The sequence below is a fragment of the Xyrauchen texanus genome, chromosome 43 (assembly GCF_025860055.1).
Source record: "Xyrauchen texanus isolate HMW12.3.18 chromosome 43, RBS_HiC_50CHRs, whole genome shotgun sequence".
NCBI classification, from domain to species: domain Eukaryota; kingdom Metazoa; phylum Chordata; class Actinopteri; order Cypriniformes; family Catostomidae; genus Xyrauchen; species Xyrauchen texanus.
This window is the reverse complement of record NC_068318.1, coordinates 17,714,970-17,733,363: the sequence shown is the minus strand read 5'-3', so window position 1 is coordinate 17,733,363 and position 18,394 is coordinate 17,714,970. Positions and strand designations below refer to the sequence as shown.

The following is an 18,394-nucleotide window of genomic DNA, read 5'->3' as shown; positions in this document are numbered from 1 at the left end:
GCTGCCACATGGTTGGCTGATTGATTGGGTGATGAATCGCACACCTAATAAAGTGGCCGGTAAGTATATCTATCTATCCATCCATCCATCCAGTATAGCCTATACTGTATGTGTTATAAATGATAATGGCCCCATGTAAACCCCATAACAGAAATATAGTGATTTACACTATTTTGTTACTCATACTACACCAGTATGGAAGGTTGAAAGACTTGCAGTAAAATACCTGGCAGCATCACAAGTTTGCTGGTTTATTGGTTTCACAAGTGAAGTGAAAATTGGCTGGAAACCACAGTCAAATGCTTACAGAATGGCTTGATAACAGTAAAAGAAGCAGCTGGACAAAAATGAACCTCAAACACAGAGTTATTCTTTTAAAGAATGAAAACAATACTAACTGTTTCATAATCAACCATCTTGTACAGCTTGATATTTCTCAGTGGATGGAGTCACAAGACATTAGTGCCTGTTAATGATCATCAAACCCATTTGTAGATAACACCACACCCATCAGAGGAAGTGCTTTATAAGTACAAACAGATCTTTCCCTTACAGGGACTCACAAAGCAAGTACTGTTCTGCATGTCCCGTGTGCCACACCACATTGAAACGGAAGCTGACATGGAGCGAGGTGCCCAGAGCAAGCAAGACCTAATCAGTAAGATGATCTGGCTATTGTTCTTGATTTCTTTCTCTTTCTGTCCCCCTCTCGGCTCTTTTTTTTACAGTAACACCTTTCTAAATTGTGAACTTTCATTTGAAAGTGAGTAAATTACTGAAACTACTACAGGACTTAAATATATATTGAGTTGCTGGCAATGGTGACTGTATTGTTTAGTCATCATCAGTTCATATGTTACATACTTTGCATTTTTCTTTGGTTTGCAAAGCAGTCAATCCTCCACTCCTGTTAATCACTGTACTTGTGAGAGGAGAGAGAGAATGAGAGATACATATCAAGTAACATGGTTGTTATTCTCAGTATCAGCAGATCTTGTTTAGACAGAATCACGAGCAAGTAGATAATGTCAACACAACAGATTGGAGAAGTTAATGGAGCTCTTGGAAAAAGCACTCTAAAGTGTTCAGTGGTAAATGCAGTCTGTTGAAATAAAAGGAAGTGGATAACAATATGTCAGTAACTTGCAGTTCAATGTTTTGTGGATTGAGAGCAGTCTGTTATCTTAATTTGAGCAATTATATCTGACGATGTACACCAATAAGGTATTATGGGAACCCTTTAAAATAAGATTGTACATTAACATAGTCAATGCAATATTTAACATAACAATTAGCAAAATATTTACAGCATTTATGGTAACACATTACAATAAGGTTGTATTTGTTCACATTAGTTAATGCATTAGGTATCATGAACTAACAAAGAGCAATACATTTTTTTTACAGCAGTTATTTATCTTGGTTATTGTTCATTTATAACAGATAATTAACATTAACCACTATGAAAAAGTGTTATTATTTTAATGTAGGCCTACTGTAGTTAACTAATGTTAAAGGATACAACCTTATTGTTAAGTGTATCTACATTTATTAATCATATTCAATTCAATGCTAATGATGAAAATGTACAGTATATTTAACATAACATGTTTTTTACTGTACATTATTAATTACGTTGTATGTATGTTGTGTGCCTAAATATTGGATAATGGGGAAAGCGTAGATTTAGGTAGCGATGGTTGGGACTTGTCCCTACCAACTTTCATAAAGTCGAAAATGTCCCGACATACATTTGGGCAATTTTACAAGTTAGAAAATTCTTTAATTTATTACTTTGAATTTGAGCTACTGTGCCAAGTAAGGGGTGGATTAAATGTGCAATATTTTAGGATGATAGTATAACTGCAGAGACAACAGATTGCCTTCCCCTATGAAGAATTTAATGGTTGCCAATGGAGTTGCATGAGACATAGAATTTTCACGGTGTATAAATTAACTTGCAGTATGATTTTAATGCATTCATCCATTAAGTGTATAAAGATATGTGGAGCAGAAATTATTTGGCAAAGGTCTGGTAAGTGTGTATTTCTATGATGACATAGGCATGTGTGAGAGAGTCAAGCAAGCAGCTCATCAAAATGAGTTGGTCTATGACAGCGCAAGGATGTTTGCATATTGAATTTTTCATTAATATTTCATATTTTCTTTGCACACAATGTATTGCATAGGTTTAGCCAATACATGTATTATTTTGCTCTTTGGAGAAAAACATTGGGGTAAATAGGAAAAGCATGTTTTGTTGATATAATACAGGAAATAAAATGAGACCTTTGTGATTAAAATAGTTCTAGTAAAAAACATATAATATTTAATTTGGTGGGGCAGAAGAACAGAAAATGAGACTTGCTATGTGAGGAAATATTTTGCCCAAAGACACTATAATTCTCCCAGTCTTAATATCAACATTTTGAATAATGTCCTCCTTGCAATATGTCCCAACCAACCCTCAAACCAAACCTACGCCCTTGGTTAATGGATTAGGAACTAACAATGAATGAACTATTCAGTAGTATACTTATAAAACAACATTAACAAAGATGAATAAATGCTTTAAATGCCAAAAATGTGTTAATTGTTAGTTCATGTTAACTACTAGTTCACTAATGTTAACATATACAACCTTATTGTAAAGTGTTACTGCGTTTATCAATCTTGTTTATTTTTTATTTCAATATATGTTTAGCATTATAAGTTTTATATGCAAGTCTAATTACAGTATGTTTGTAAGTTGTATTTTTAGGTAATGCATTTTGAACAATGAATAAACTATGCAATATTTTATTGATAAATATATAGGTGTAACAGTTCAATAAGTTTCCATTTGTAAGCTATTTTCTCCATGTAGTTAACAACATTAGTTAACTTGAACTAACAATGAACACTACTTTAATGTTTATGTACAGAGCACTAACTTAAAATTTAAAATACCGTCTTACATGCAGTACAATGCAGTACTACATGCACATATTGTATTATCAAAATTATTATTATTGTTTAATGATTTCCTTACTCAGCTATATACAACTGTAGATTGCAAAAAGGATGATTTGACTAGAAAAATATTGTACTGAGTGTATTGTAAAATACAAGTACTGTCATTACAATTAACCTTTTTGTTCATCACTACACGTGAATGTGATTATGAGTGAAATTGTAGAAAATGTAAACATATGATGGGTTAATCCCTCAAGTGCTCAAATAATACAATAGACAGGTCCTAAACAAGCATAAAATACACCCTTGGTCTCAAACATTCGGGTGTGTAAAGAACATGAACAAATTACTGCCTATTGTACTGATGTAGAGCAAACATTAAGGGTTTGTTGGCCAGTGTTCATATACAAACCTCCACCTGCACAGAATGGGCCAACATTAGAGCTGAAGTGTTTGTATGAGCCACTGGAGGTACAGCGAAGGGCTTGGATGGAGAAAGGGTGAAAACACTGTTAACATCATATGCTAAAAGGAATTGTTCACACAAAACTGGAAATTCTGTAATTATTTATTCACCCTCTCATTTTTAAAAACCCATATGACTTGCTTAACGAGATGTTAGGCAGAATGGCTCAGTAGCCAATTTCATTGTATAGAGGTCTTCTGCAACATAAATTACAACGAGTGAGACAATTACTGTACACATTTTTTTAAATGATGCCAATTTCTTTAGGATTAAAAGTGTTTTAATAGCATCATAGTACATTTGTGATCATAGTACATTTGTGATCACCACAACTTTCATTGTTAACTCTCTGACACCCAATTTCTTAGCAAATACTGAGTTATGGGTGAAAGCTCACCCAGCCCACTACCTTTTTGAACTGTTGCCTTCTGGCCGACGCTACAGAGCACTGAGCACCAGAACAGTTTTTTAAGCTGATGGTTAGGAAAATTAAATAGCAAAACCATCTATATAATGTATTACTTTAAAGTTTAATGGTCAACTTCAACACATACTGTATGCATTACATACATATCACTTCACAATGTAAAAACATGGAAACATATCTTGACATCTCTATTCAAATTTTCAAACCACATGCTATCAATAGCTTTTTGTGAGATTACATATTTTCTTGTTCTTCTAGGTGACAATAAGCGAGGTCTGGGCTGCTGTGGATGGTTTCTTGTGATCATCTCAGCATTTTTCTGTATATTAATCTTTCCAATCAGCATTTTCATATGCATCAAGGTATGAAGCATAATAGAACCTGAAACACTGTGTAAGCTCATATGGCACATATCAACTAAAAAACAAATCTGTAGTCTGGGTGATGTTTTTTTATTATTATCATCCAAATGTCCTTTTTTTTTTTGTCCTGTTGTTGTAATATGACACCCGTATTCAAAATTATAATAATGAAATACTTTTCTTGGGCTTTACCTGGAAGTTACTTCCAATACCTGAATGTTTTTGAATGTTTGTTGTTGAAATGTGTTGAAACCAACCTTAATTGCTTTTTTGCTATGTAATAGATTGTGAAAGAATATGAACGTGCAGTTATATTTAGATTGGGACGGATAACAGCCCGAAAACCCAAAGGACCAGGTATGCAGAATAAAACATTTAATATCCAGCTGTCAGTCTTTTTTAAAGTCTTAGATAGGCCAGAAAGAATCTAACACTGGTGAAACCTCATCTTTAGTCCTAAAATCAATATTTTTCTTGGGCAATCTGCTCATATGTACCAACTGTGTAGTCCACATGTGGACGTTAGCAGCACATGTTGTTAAAGCATTAGTAGATGATGAATCATGTTAAATCACATAGAGGCTCTAACTCACTCTTCTATAAAATGATTCAGTTTTGTCTATGATTGAATCAGATAATTAACTTTCTAAGATAACTCCAAAATGTTACCTGTGTTTAGGAATCTTCTTCATCATCCCTTGCACGGACTCCTTCATCAAGGTGGACCTGAGAACTGTTTCATTTGACATCCCTCCTCAAGAGGTAGAGAAATGATACTGTCCTCACCTATTGTAGTGTACGTTATGATATGCTGTTTAATATAAGGTGTACTGTATATGTAGAAATTTTGTTAATGAACTTACAGACTCACAGATAACACTGCTCTAAAACCTGCATTAACATAATTTGTAGCATTTGTATACATTTTTAAAAACATTTAAAAAATTTTATTGAATCCGGAATGTTCCGGATTCAATACAAGTTTACAACATTTCTCAATCGACAGCAGTTGTGGCAGAGTGTGATTACCACAAAAGTAATTTAGACTCAACGTTCCTTTTCTTTAAAAAAGCAAAAATCGATAAAGGTTTAAGTGAGGTACCTACAATCTGGTCCATTTCTAGCTTTAAGTGGTATTAACAGCTGCTTAGGGCCCCTGAGCCACCAGGGGGCCCTGCAAAGCAAGGTGTTTTTTTTATCCTAAAAGCAGCTAGTAATACTCAGTTATGTACTATTAATACTGTTATGACTTAATTAGACAGTTATAGAGGGCCCCCTTGAGGCCCGACAGGGAAGGGAGAATGTTACTGCAAGGAGAGATTTGTAACTATGTGACAGGCACATGCACATAAAAGACAGGAGAGTTAAAAAAAAAAAAAAAAATGGGGGAATGCAGCCAGTCCACTGTTAAGAAATGAATGTAAGCCAGCTACCTAGGTAGATGGTGTTTGTTTGATGTCGTGCATTAGATTGCAACAATTTGTTAGCTAACGTTTGCAGTTGTATCCCATTGTATATAGTTATTTATAGTAATTTAGTGTTCATTTGTATAGTTTTTTGTTGTTACAGTTTTGTGAATTTATTGTAAATTTGTAGCGTTTTGTGTAGTTAATATATATATATATATTAATATATAGGGGGTAGGTCTGGGGTTGGGTGGCCTCCAAGTAGGATTTTGCTTAGGGCCCCCATATGCTCAGAAACGGCCCTGCCTGGGTCCAATTTCCGTAGGGTTTAAAGGTCAAAATGTGAAGCTTAATATTTTATAAAAGCACTTACATTAATTTTTCTGCTAAAACTTGTGTATTATTTGAGTTATAAAGTTGTTAAATCTTCATTTTTACAGACGTTTTTGGGTTTATGGTGTTACCTCATCAAAGCAACAAAGTTGTATAATAAGATATAACTTCACACAGAAAAGGTTAGTAAGCGATTTTATCACACTAAAATACGGAAGCTCAAAGAGGCCTTGCTTTATTATTATTTTTCTGTCTAGTGTTCTCGTGATCTCGACATAACAAAGGTTGTTCTCTTACGAGAGGTTCTCTCGTATTGCGTAAGCTAGCTTACGCTACGGGAAAGATTCATCTTTTCTGAGATATTGAAGCCAAAAAATTATCCTTAATTTTTGTATCCATTGTCAACGCAGTGCGGCAGCTGCAGAACTTGAGCGGGCTAGCTAGCGAGCTCATAGGTTGCTCTGCGGCAACTGCTGCAGCCTATAGACGAGCTTGGGCGAACTCGCATCCAATGAGAGGCGTCCGCGGCTCACTGCATCAAAGCCCGCCAAAATGGGCGTGACTAGAGTGCATATAAGCGTGAGTTCGTAGGCTGGAACCCTGATTTTCATCTCTTCAGCGAAGCTCTCCGCATCGCTGACCTGGAAGCAGCGTCGCCGTTTGAGGGGCATCTAGCAAGCGTGGACAGCGCTAGAAGAAGCCGGCCGTCTCAGCCACCTTCAGCCATCCTGCGAGCTACGCCATCCGACGACGTATCCTTTTATTCAGCAAGCTAGTTCTCACGAACTATTCACAAAAGAGTACGAGCGTCTTTTTCAAGATGCCTCGCTCCACTTGCGCCTCATGTCACGCCCTTCTCAGCACAGGAGACCGCCACATCATCTGCGCTCTCTGCCTGGGACTGGGGCACGCAGAGCTCGCCCTCACTGAGGGCGGATGCGATTTCTGCGAGGAGCTACCGATGTCGACCCTGCGGGCTCGACTCGAAGCGATCAAAGCAGAAACCGCCGCGCCGTCTTACCCTCAGCCAGCGCAGGAAGAGCGCCCGCTCACAAAGGCTGCCGGAAACTGTGGTTGAAGCGATTGCCTCGCCGGAGCCTCTCCCTCGAGCATCGCTTTCACCCTCCCGCCCCGGGGCCGCGCAGTTGCCGCCGGCGGCCGCACTGCTGCCATCTCGGATGATGAAGCGGAGGATAAGGGCCGCTGTTCCATCATGGCTTCGGACAGCGAGGAGTGGACAGGCTCCCAAGCCTCCTCCTCGGCCCAGGAATCCAGCAGGACCAGCGCCAGAGTCGAAGGGAGTTAACACGCCTCCTCACACAGGCCGTCGACCGCCTCGGGCTCGAGTGGTCACCGCCCCTGAGCAGGCACCCAACAGACTCGGCGGCTGCTTTCTTCAAAGCCATCGCCGCTCTACACCCGCGGCCCGGGCCGCTCCCTTCCTGCCGGAATTACATACGGAGCTTGCAAAGTCGTGGAGCGCTCCTTTTTCAGCCAGGACCCGTTCACACGTCTCCACCTCTCTCGCGTCGGTGGGCGGCGCCACTGAGAGAGGCTACTCCTCCATCCCCGGTCGAGGACTTCGGTAGCAGCACACCTTTGTCCGCCCTCCGCGAGATGGCGTTCCAAGCCTGTGCTCCCGTCTAAGGCCTGCAGAGCGACTTCCGCCTATATTGGCGCGCCTATTCCGCCGCCCGGCCAAGCGCATCTGCTCTGCACTCAATGGCCATTTTACAGATCCTACAAGCAGACCTTCTTCGAGTGGGATGAGAAAGGCAGGCACCCAGAGGCTGTTACTGATCTACGGCGCGACAGACCTCGCCCTTCGGCTACCAAAGCTGCAGCCCAAGCTCTAGGGAAGTGCATGGCCTCGCTGACTGTGACCGAGAGACACTTATGGCTAACACTAGCCGACATGGGAGAAGCAGAGCGCTCCACGTTCCTCAACGCACCGCTCTCTCCAACCGGTCTCTTCGGCTCCGCGGTGAGTGGCATTGTTGACCGCTTCTCAGAAGTCCAGAAAGCCACCCAAGCCATGAACCTCTTCCTGCGGCGTCGCGCTAAGCTCCTCTGCAGGCCGCTCACATGATCAGCCTCCTGCACGAGCCTCTTCACAGCGCCCAGTTCAACAATCTCAGACTTCTCAGCGTCGACAGGGCGGCCGCCCTCGATCAGCGCTCAGACAGCCGCCGCAGACCGCCGCCCCAGCGGGCCTCGATCTAAGGTAGCGCTGAAACCCGAGCAGCCGAAGTCTTCCTAACTGTGTTGAACAAGCGGCGGCTCAGTCCCGCCGCGGCGGACCACCGTCAAAGATTTGCCCCTGTCAGTCCCCTTCTCTCAGGCTACTACAGTGGTGAATTTAGCAGCCAACAAGCCGGTGACACTGCCCGCTTGCCTGCACTCAAAAGCCGTTTTCACGGCGACCCAAATAAATCTTGTAAAGAGCAAACATGTCTTATGTGTAGAAAAAGTGCCCACAACCCAGTGTTAGCCCCTACACACAAGCATAACACATCCCGTGCCCCTATCAGAGCACGCTCTCATAAAGCGATTCACGAACCGCTCGGCGTCAGAGTCAATGAAAGCGCCCACAAATGCGTCTGCGGCGCCCATTCTCTGCCCGCTCTGTCACACGACCAGCCCTATGTGTAGAAAATGTGCCCACAATCCAGTGTTCACTTCTGCACACAAGCACTGCATGTCTCGTGTCCCCACCAGAGCACGCTCACATAAAGCGATTACTGAACCGCTCGAGCGCTAGAGTCAATAAATGCGCCCACAAATGCGTGCGTGCGCCCATTCTCTGCCCGCTCTGTTACACGGCCAGCAACCATTCCTCTGTGTGTAAGTCCCGTGCTTGCGCATCACGTAACAGATGTGACTCTTTCCCCATTCATTCCAATCGGAAGTCACTCATAAAACAGCCTGTTCATGCTGTCTGCGAGCAATCATGCATGAACACACTAAACGCGCTCACACATTTTGTTCAGCTCTGTGTGCGACAATCAGAGCGAATTGGCCATTCACCCTCTAGCGTTACAGCTTCAAAGCGTGGGAAGCTATTCCAGGGATATCCAAGTGGGTGTTAAGCACAATACAACAGGGCTATTTGCTACAGTTCGATCGCCGCCCCCTCGCTTCAGAGCTGGCTCGAAACCACTGTGAACACGGAAGCAGTTTTGCTTGCTTCGTTCAGAAATAGCAAGCCTTCTGTGCAAAAGGGCCATAGAAAAGTGCCACCCTCTCTGAGCGAGTCGGGGCTTTACAGCCGTTATTTTCTTGTTCCCAAGAAAGACGGCGGCCTCAGACCCATATTAGATCTCAGGGTTTTGAACAAGGTGCTTGCAAAAGACCGTTCAAAATGCTTACAATCAGGAAACTCCTCGTGCATGTGCGCCAGGGGACTGGTTTATTTCTCTCGATCTGAAAGATGCATACTTTCAGATTCAGATAAATCCCGTCACAGGCCATTCTTGAGATTCGCCTCGACGGCCAGGTTTATCAATACACCGTCCTTCCGTTCGGCCTGTCCTTAGCACCCCGTACTTTCACGAAGTGCATGGATGCGGCGCTCGCACCCCTGCGGAGTCAGGGTTTGCGAATTCTGAACTATTTGGACGACTGGCTGATTATGGCTCAGTCACATATGGAGCTTCTGTCTCACAGAGCAGTTCTCCTCAGCCATCTGAACAGTTTGGGTCTTGCAGTCAATTGGACCAAGAGCTCACTACAGCCCAGTCAGACCATTTCCTTCCTGGGAATAGAACTAGACTCCGTGGCAATGACGGCTCGCTTATCTACACAGCGCGCGCGCCGTGTTCAGCGACTAGCCGCATCTTTTCAGATGAACAGCCTCACGCCTCTGAAGAAATTCCAGAGAGTGCTAGGTTACATGGCCTCAGCCGCAGCAGTACTTCAGCTGGGTTTACTGCACATGCGCCCGCTTCAGCATTGGCTAAACACCCGGCGTCTCGCCGGGCTTGGGCCACAGGCCGCCAGCCCATCAAGGTGACTCAGACCTGCATATCAGCTCTGCAGCCCTGGACAGTGGCCGAATGGTATCAGCGGGGAGTGACAATGGGAGCTGTATCTCGCCAAAAGTCATCTCGACAGGCAGCGTCCAACACGGGTTGGGACGCGGTCTCGCGAGGGCTCTCCGATTTTCGGCCTATGGTCAGTTCAGGAAAAGCTCCTTCACATAAATTGTCTGGAAATGATAGCGGTCGAGTGCGGCTCGTGCGCTTTCTCCCGGTCATTCAGGGTCACCACGTCCTGGTCCGTTCGGACAACAGATCTGTGGTATCCTACCTAAACCGTCAGGGCGGTGTCAGATCCAGGAACCTCTTCCATCTGACAAAACGCATACTGAGTTGGTCCCAGTGCCACCTGCGCTCGCTGAGGGCGGCGCACGTGCCAGGCCACCTGAGCGGCGGCCCGGACAGACTGTCCAGAGACAATATTCCCCAGGGGAATGGTCCTGCACGCTCAAACAGTCCAGGCGTTATGGCACCTATTCGGCAGAGCAGAGATAGACCTCTTTGCGTCCAAAGAGAACTCTCACTGCCCAATATTTTTCTCGAGCGAGGGCCGCTGGCCCAGGACTGGCCCAGGCGCCCGCTTTACGCCTTCCCTCCGTCTCGCTATTGCCACAGGTAATGCAGAGGATCAGGAAGCAGCGTCATTCGGTGCTCCTCATAGCCCGCGTTGGGAGAATCAGACATGGTTCCCGGAGCTTACGCAGCTGTCACTGACAGCGCCGTGGCCCATCCCAGTGAGAGCAGATCTCCTCTCTCAAGCTCGCGGCACAATCTGGCATCCCCACCCAGAGCTGGAGCTGCATGCGTGGGTGATCAGCGACTACCCGTCGCTCTGCCAGAAGGAGTAATAAACACCATCATACACGCTAGAGCCCCTTCCACAAGAAGACTCTATGCGTCAAAATGGTCTGTGTTCTCAAAATGGTGCACCGACAGAGACCTGGACCCGCGGACATGTGGGGTGTCAGTCGCTGCTCGTATTTCTACAAGAGCTGCTGGATAAGGGCAGATCCCCATCCACGCTCAAAGTGTATGTGGCGGCCGTTGCGGCGTTTGCTGAACCCCTGCACGGCCAGTCATGGGGTAAAAATGAGCTGGTCATCCGCTTCCTCAGGGAGCTAGAAGGATGAACCCCAGCGCCCCCATCGGTTCCTATCTGGGATCTTTCTATAGTTCTCGAAACTATGAAAGCCCCCTTTCGAACCACTTCAATCCGTGGATTTGAAATACCTTTCACTCAAAACCGTTTTTCTGACTGCCCTGTCATCAGTCAAGCGTGTGGGAGACCTTCCGCAGCTGTCTGTCAGCTGCGTGTCTTGAGTTTGGACCAAGTGACTCCAAGGTCATTTTAAAGCCTAGACACGGCTATGTTCCCAAGGTGATCGGTACTCCTTTCAGAGCACAGGTCATTTCCCTATCGGGCTGCCAGCACCGGATAGCTGACGCGGCGCCAATCTCCTTTGCCTGGTCAGAGCACTGAGATTGTATACTGCGCGCTCCGCTGCTTTCAGATGCTCCGAGCAGCTTTTCGTTTCGTTCGGAGGCGCACCAAAGGTCTCGCCGCCTCGAAACAGACACTATCTAGATGGATAGTGGGCGCTATTGCTGCTGCATACGGCGTCAAAAGACCTGCCATGCCCGTTGGGCATTAGGGCTCACTCCACTAGAGGCATGGCATCCTCGTGGGCATGGTCCAGCGGAATTTCCATTCCACGACATATGTGTGGCAGCGGGATGGACTTCCCCTCCACCTTTGTCAGATTTTACAGTATGGAAGTGCCCGCTCTGCAGGCAAAACTACTAGCGGTTTAATACGCTACAGCTCCCCTGGTGAGCTGCACTGATGGGACACATTCCACACAGACCGGCACCGCCGCTCTGTCGATTCCGTCCTACTATGTGCTTATGTATTACACAATCAATGACCCGCATTCTTGCCGGCCAAATATTATTTCCCCACTCATAAGGGCTCCCGGGTCCCCCTTAATTCCCTGGGGCTCATACAGTGGATGCTTGGCGCGCGGCGTTGACAATGGGTTCCGTAAGCGTAAGCTAGCTTACGCATATCTGAGAGAACCTCTCGTAAGAGAACGTATCGGTTACCTAGCGTAGCGTAACCTCGGTTCTCTCTAGATGAGGAGCGAGTATTGTGTAGCCGGCCGTGCTTTCGCGCCACGGCGACTTTTCGCTTCAGTCAATGAAAACCAGGGTTCCAGCCTCACGAACTACGCTTATATGCACTCTAGTCATGCCCATTTTGGCGGGCTTTGATGCAGTGGCGCGGGCGCCTCTCATTGGATGCTTGAGTTAAGCCCAAGCTGCGTCTATAGGCTGCAGCAGTTGCCGCAGAGCAACCTATGAGCTCGCTAGCTAGCCCGCTCAAGGTCTGCAGCTGCCGCACTGCGTTGACAATGGATACAAAAATTAAGGATAATTTTTTGGCTTCAATATCTCAGAAAAGATGAATCTTTCCCGTAGCGTAAGCTAGCTTACGCAATACTCGTTCCCTCATCTAGAGAGAACCGAGGTTACGTTAGGTAACCGATACGTTTTCTCGTGATCATGACTTAATTTTCTCGTTAACTCGGCATAACAAAAAGTTGTTTCTCGTCGTGATCATGACTACATTTTTTTCGTGACCTCGACATAACAAAAAGTTGTTTTCAATAAGGCTAACAGCTAAACGCACTGTTGCATATAACGGATGACCGAATACGTCATTACTTTGATCAAGGACTCACTCAAGCTGAAATAGCTGTATGTCTCTCAGTCAGTGACAACTTCCAGATTAGTGTCAGACACCTTAGAAGAAGACTATCACGTCTACAACTTTGTCGTAGACAATATAGTGACCCTGAACGTTTGGTCAATTTCATTTGCCAGCCAATTTGAGGGACCGGGACGTCTCCATGACTGCGGTCAAGCCAGCCTCGATTTATATCCGAGTGCACGCATATTACAGTAATAACGGTATTTTGCGGAAAGCACAGAAAGACGTGCTTCTTCACCCATAGACATCATATATGTTTTTTAGACGCCCAAAAATAAAAAAAATAAAAAGAGGCGTCTATCTTATCGACCGCTTCTGCATACTGGCGCGGACGAGACGCGGCGCCGCCATCTTAGACCGGTCACCCGCTCCACTCAGTGTAATCTGTATGGCAGGTGCAATGAACTGTCAGCGTATTTAATTAATCATACCTCACTGAATACCGAACTGATTTTCACGCGGAGTTTTTTTGCTGCAAAGATCATTCATGTAGCTATGATACAGGACACATGGTTCGGCGTATTTTAATATAGTAGGCTAAACGGTAATATAATATTCTGAAGATATGTGACCAGACGTACAAAATCAAAATATGTGATGTCGGATATAAGGTATTTTATAAATCACACACTATAAATATGATAAAGAATCAGAAACAGATAGTTGCAGTACAGTAAGATATTTTAATAAGTTGAAGAAACTATTTATAATGATTTGTGACACACTCTCACTCTCTCTCACACACACACACACACACACACCTAGCTAACGTTAGCTGGCTACGATTTCAGTACAGTAATATCAAAGATCCTTGCTCCTTCTCAATTATCTGGTAATATTCTATTCACAAAATACAACCAATAGTACGGTAATGTTAAAACTTACTTGTGAAAAGTAATCCCCCGGGCCCTATTTGCGATGGTCCGCTGATTAGAACAGGAAAATGCTCCATAGTGCTCTGGCATCTTAACTGCTGCCGCGCAACTAAACTAGGAGTACGACCGGTTTAAGATGGCGGTCGTATTTCTCAGTGCATCTAGTATATATATATAATATAGGGCATCTAGTCTCTATATAATATCTATGTCTTCACCCCTGTTGAGTGCAGAAGAAAGCGAGTCTTACTATATTGATGAAAAAGCATTTATTAAGTGTTTGTGATGTGCTGCCTGGTGTTTATTAATATGTTTGATTTAGCCTATGTGAAAGGTGACTGGTTTAGAAGACTCTTGGATAGGGCAGGTGAATATTTTATAACCAAAGTGTAATGAATTAACATAACTTTACATTTACATATTACATATAATACATTTTACTTTTCTGCCAAGGATCTCTCATTGTCCTTCATAGCTTGTAATAAACTTTGAATTGTAAATCATGTAGGTCAATTAAAACTGTATAGTTTTTGAGAAAATTAAAGGCAAAAACAACTTTTCGTTTTTAATTAAGTCACGATAACAAGAAAACAACCTTAGTTATGTCGAGGTCACGAGAAAACGAGACAGAAAAATAATAATAACACAAGGCCTGTTTGAGCTTCCATACTAAAATCATGATAACACAAATAATACATCTTGTGGCTATAGGCCTACGTATGAAACACACTATTTTAACATTTAAGGATTGGCACCATTTACTTTAATTGTCAGTGCCTCACTGTAATTTTTGCTTTTTAAAAAGAAAAGAAGGGACAAATCAAAATAAATATTTGTGGTAATCAACATTATGGCAAAAATGCTGTCGATTGAGCTTAACTTATATTGCTAAAAGAGGATTAATGCTGCTTTTAAACCTGATTTGTGAGCCTCTGCCAAATGTATACAGTGCCAAACAGTGCAGTGTTAGAATGCAGCAAATCAGAAACTATACAGCTATTGTATATTTAAACAAGAGCTTCAACACAGGGTCTACATTGGGTGTACAGTGTTTCACTAACCCATGGTAAAATATGAACGTTGTGAAACATTAAACAAGGTAATCCAGGATTACATTCTAAACCCTGGGTTAACAAATTAAAGTGTGAAAATCCTAACATTAAACTACAGTATATTTATTTAGATGCCTCATTTTCTTTTGTCTGTTTTTAGATCCTGACCAAAGACTCAGTGACTGTTTCTGTGGATGGTGTGGTGTACTTCCGTGTTAATGATCCCATTGCCTCTGTGGCAAATGTGACCAATGCTGATTATTCCACCCGTCTACTGGCCCAGACCACCCTGAGGAACGTACTGGGCACTAAGAACCTGTCTGAGGTCCTGTCTGACCGGGAGGGCATCTCTCACAGCATGCAGGTGAGTGCAAAGATGAGAGGATATCTTAAATGCTTTATAATCTATAATACCAATATTTGCATATGACCGGTTCTGCATGTCTGCATTAATACATGTTGAAATACACACCAAAGCTGATGGCACCACAATAACACATGTCCCAAGTCCTACATCAGTGTCTGTCTTGAGATGTGATGTCAAAGGCATTGCACGCTTTTAACAGCCCCTCCAAAACAAATTGGGTACTGGTTAAACCTCTACTATAATATAATCAAATACTGTACTTACTTTGTATATGTTGCTGTGAATTAAAAAATATTTAATTAAAATACACGGTATTCACTTTATTCTTTTTCCACTGATGCTATTATGAAAGCTGTCAATAGAAAAGTGTGCATTTTGCCCACAGAACGGTGTTTTTACCATCAGGGGCTAATGGAACCATTCTACAAACATTGACCCTCTGGTTTGTCCCATAATGCCTCGGTTTCCCTCTCCCTGTTGCAGATGACTCTGGATGAAGCCACAGACTCGTGGGGTATTAAGGTGGAGCGGGTGGAGATTAAAGATGTTAAACTACCCCTGCAGTTGCAGAGAGCAATGGCAGCTGAGGCCGAGGCAACGCGGGAGGCCAGAGCAAAGGTGGACATCACAGCCACATACATGTGCCCAATTTCCTAATACACTTGTGTATACTTAATATGATATAGTAGCATGCCTGTAGCAAGGAAAAACAGCCTGACTACATTAAATGTTTAATTTTCACATGTACAATGGCATCCAAAGTCAGAGAACAGGTCACAAATTAAAATGATTCCATTTTCCTTTCTTTTTTTTTTTGTGATTGATTATCCCATTTTTTATTACAGATTAAATGATCAAAGAATAACAATCTGAGTAAAAAAGAAAAGATAACTTGGTTTAGTAGTTTTTCAAGACAAACTATGGATATCCAGTTATTACAGTCAGACAAACACCCAGCTATCTAGACAGACAGACAGACTGATAGATAGATGGATGGATGGATGGATGGATGGATGGATGGATGGATGGATGGATGGATAGATAGATAGATAGATAGATAGATAGACAGACAGACAGACAGACAGACAGACAGACAGACAGACAGACAGACAGACAGACAGACTGACTGATCGACCGATCGACCGAAAGACAGACAGACAGATCGACCAAAAGACAGACAGACCGATCGTCCGAAAGACAGATAGATAGATAGACTGTCACAAAAATAAACTATCAGATAGATAGACAGACAGACAGACAGATCTGTCAATCCACAATTTCTTAGTATTTGTAGTATAGTACTCCCTTCTTGCTTTAATAACAGCATGCAGTCGAACTAGCATGGATTTGACATATTTGTATAAAACCTGATGATCCATGTTATTCCACAATGATTTGAGAATGTTCCAAAGAGCATCTTGTGTGCTTCAAAGGAAACAATGAAAACTTTTTTTTGTTATTTTAAAATTTGTTATAAAGGAGGTTACATAGCCAATGCCGAAAATTTGCTAACATTTATTAAGTGACCCAAAAAAAACTATTTCTTTTTATTTCCAGGTTTGAATGAAAGAAATCACAGATATAGACTCTACTGTAGATTGGAATATGAACTAGTGTGCACTGGCTCTATATGTAATGCCATACACTGATAGATTCTGGTTTGTGATAATGCAGGTCATTGCAGCAGAGGGAGAGATGAATGCATCCAGGGCTCTGAAGGAGGCGTCTCTGGTGATCGCAGAGTCTCCTTCCGCTCTTCAGCTTAGATACCTCCAAACCCTCAACTCCATCGCAGCTGAGAAGAACTCCACCATTATCTTCCCTCTGCCCATGGACATGATGAGCCAATTCATAAAAAAATGATTGCAGAAACATTTTTGTGTATTCAAAAAATGTGTACAGACGTAAACATTGAAGAGCAATTTAACATAATTTCTGAAATTGTAAAAGATTTTCTTATGTGTCATGAATGTCATGTATTTCAGAACAAACACCAGGGTTCAAAATCCCTACTGAAAATTTGCATTTTTCTAATTTTAAAAAAAGTATTACAAATGATATTATCAGCAAATCAGCATAACAATTTGAGTGAAAAGGATTTTTTTCATGTTTAGTATTTCTTTCTTTTGGACCCCACTTTAAGTCAATGCCTAAATGCTCATTTATATTCCTGTAAACAGGGGTGTAAAAGGTACTCACAAATTATACTTAAGTGAAAGTATGGAAACTGAGTAAAAATTATCTAGCCAAAAACAAAATTGAGTTAAAGACGTATACACATACATTTGTACTTAAGTAACTTTGATCCTAGCAAATTTTATCCTACTGAGTAACTTTTTTTCCTGGCAAGAATGAAATCAACAGAGGAGATTGTGTAAGAGAGGATGTTGTTAAATTCAATTGGTTTGTTAAGTTGCCTTTTTACTGTCTCTGACAACTGTCATATTTCTCCAGCAGTGGCATTCGAAACCTGGTCATAGAATCATGTTAGAATAACTACATTTTTGCTAAATGATTTTTATGTGGCGTGTTGTACATAACATGGCAATTTCTTGGTGGAGTGAACACTAGAGGCGCTAAAACAACGATGACTTTTATCCCCGTGCACTCACATCATGAGTTAAATGGCAGATTATCAGTTAATAAACACTTAATTTTTGGTCTGTTCCTTTCATAAAGCTATCTTATGACATATAAACCCTTTTAGTATAGCGCATGACTAATTTGCATTACATAGCCAACTACAATTACAAGCTTGTTCGAGAGTGATCAAATTGCATGGTAGCTCAACTGATAGAGTGTTGCATATGCAGTACAACAAGGTATGAGTCCTCAAGAGCACACAAGTCGACACGTGAGCTGAAAGTGTCATAGAAGCACCAAAAAATTACATGGTTGCTTCAGAAATTGTGTTTTTCATGTCACATTTGCTTTTTCTGACCCTAGCAGTTAGGTTTAGGGTAGGGAGGTTGGTTTTGTTGATTTTAATCTCGATAACATTAACCTTAAAAACCTCATCTGTTTAGGAGAACATTTCACTCACTTTTAGCAGCACACTGCAGACATTTCACTTTGGAACTGCCCTTAGATGAGCCACATAATTACATTTTTCAAAAACATTGCCACATTCAGGCAATGTTCGTTGCATGGGAGAAGGCACTCACAATTGTGATGTCAGACTTGAGACATAAAGAAAGATCCAGAAAGTTAGTAATGTTTGTTTTGTAAATTGTTTTCTGAGGTTTGCTGCCAAACCTTGCAGTTGAGCAGATGGATAAATTCATTAAAATTTATAATTCATATTTATTCAGATTCCATTATTTTTATTATCATTATCATCATCA

The 18,394-nt window shown here is 42.4% G+C and overlaps 1 protein-coding gene across 1 annotated transcript; it reads left to right on the top strand.

Annotated features, from left to right (window-relative positions):
* The first annotated feature begins 539 nt into the window (after positions 1–539).
* On the top strand, positions 540–18,269 carry LOC127635797 (stomatin-like). Its single transcript, XM_052116021.1, has 7 exons — positions 540–658; positions 4,107–4,210; positions 4,495–4,567; positions 4,890–4,972; positions 14,844–15,047; positions 15,534–15,668; positions 16,725–18,269. The coding sequence occupies exons 1-7, from the start codon at positions 583–585 to the stop codon at positions 16,911–16,913; spliced, it is 864 nt and encodes a 287-aa protein (XP_051971981.1). The 5' UTR covers positions 540–582; the 3' UTR covers positions 16,914–18,269.
* The last annotated feature ends 125 nt before the right edge of the window (positions 18,270–18,394 follow it).

Excerpts from the sequence above, each read along its gene's own strand:
- LOC127635797 (XM_052116021.1), top strand. The coding sequence starts at position 583 with ATGTCCCGTGTGCCACACCACATTGAAACGGAAGCTGACATGGAGCGA. Across the intron at positions 4,568-4,889 it reads CCGAAAACCCAAAGGACCAG|GAATCTTCTTCATCATCCCT; the intron begins GTATGCAGAATA and ends ACCTGTGTTTAG. Across the intron at positions 15,669-16,724 it reads CGCGGGAGGCCAGAGCAAAG|GTCATTGCAGCAGAGGGAGA; the intron begins GTGGACATCACA and ends GTGATAATGCAG.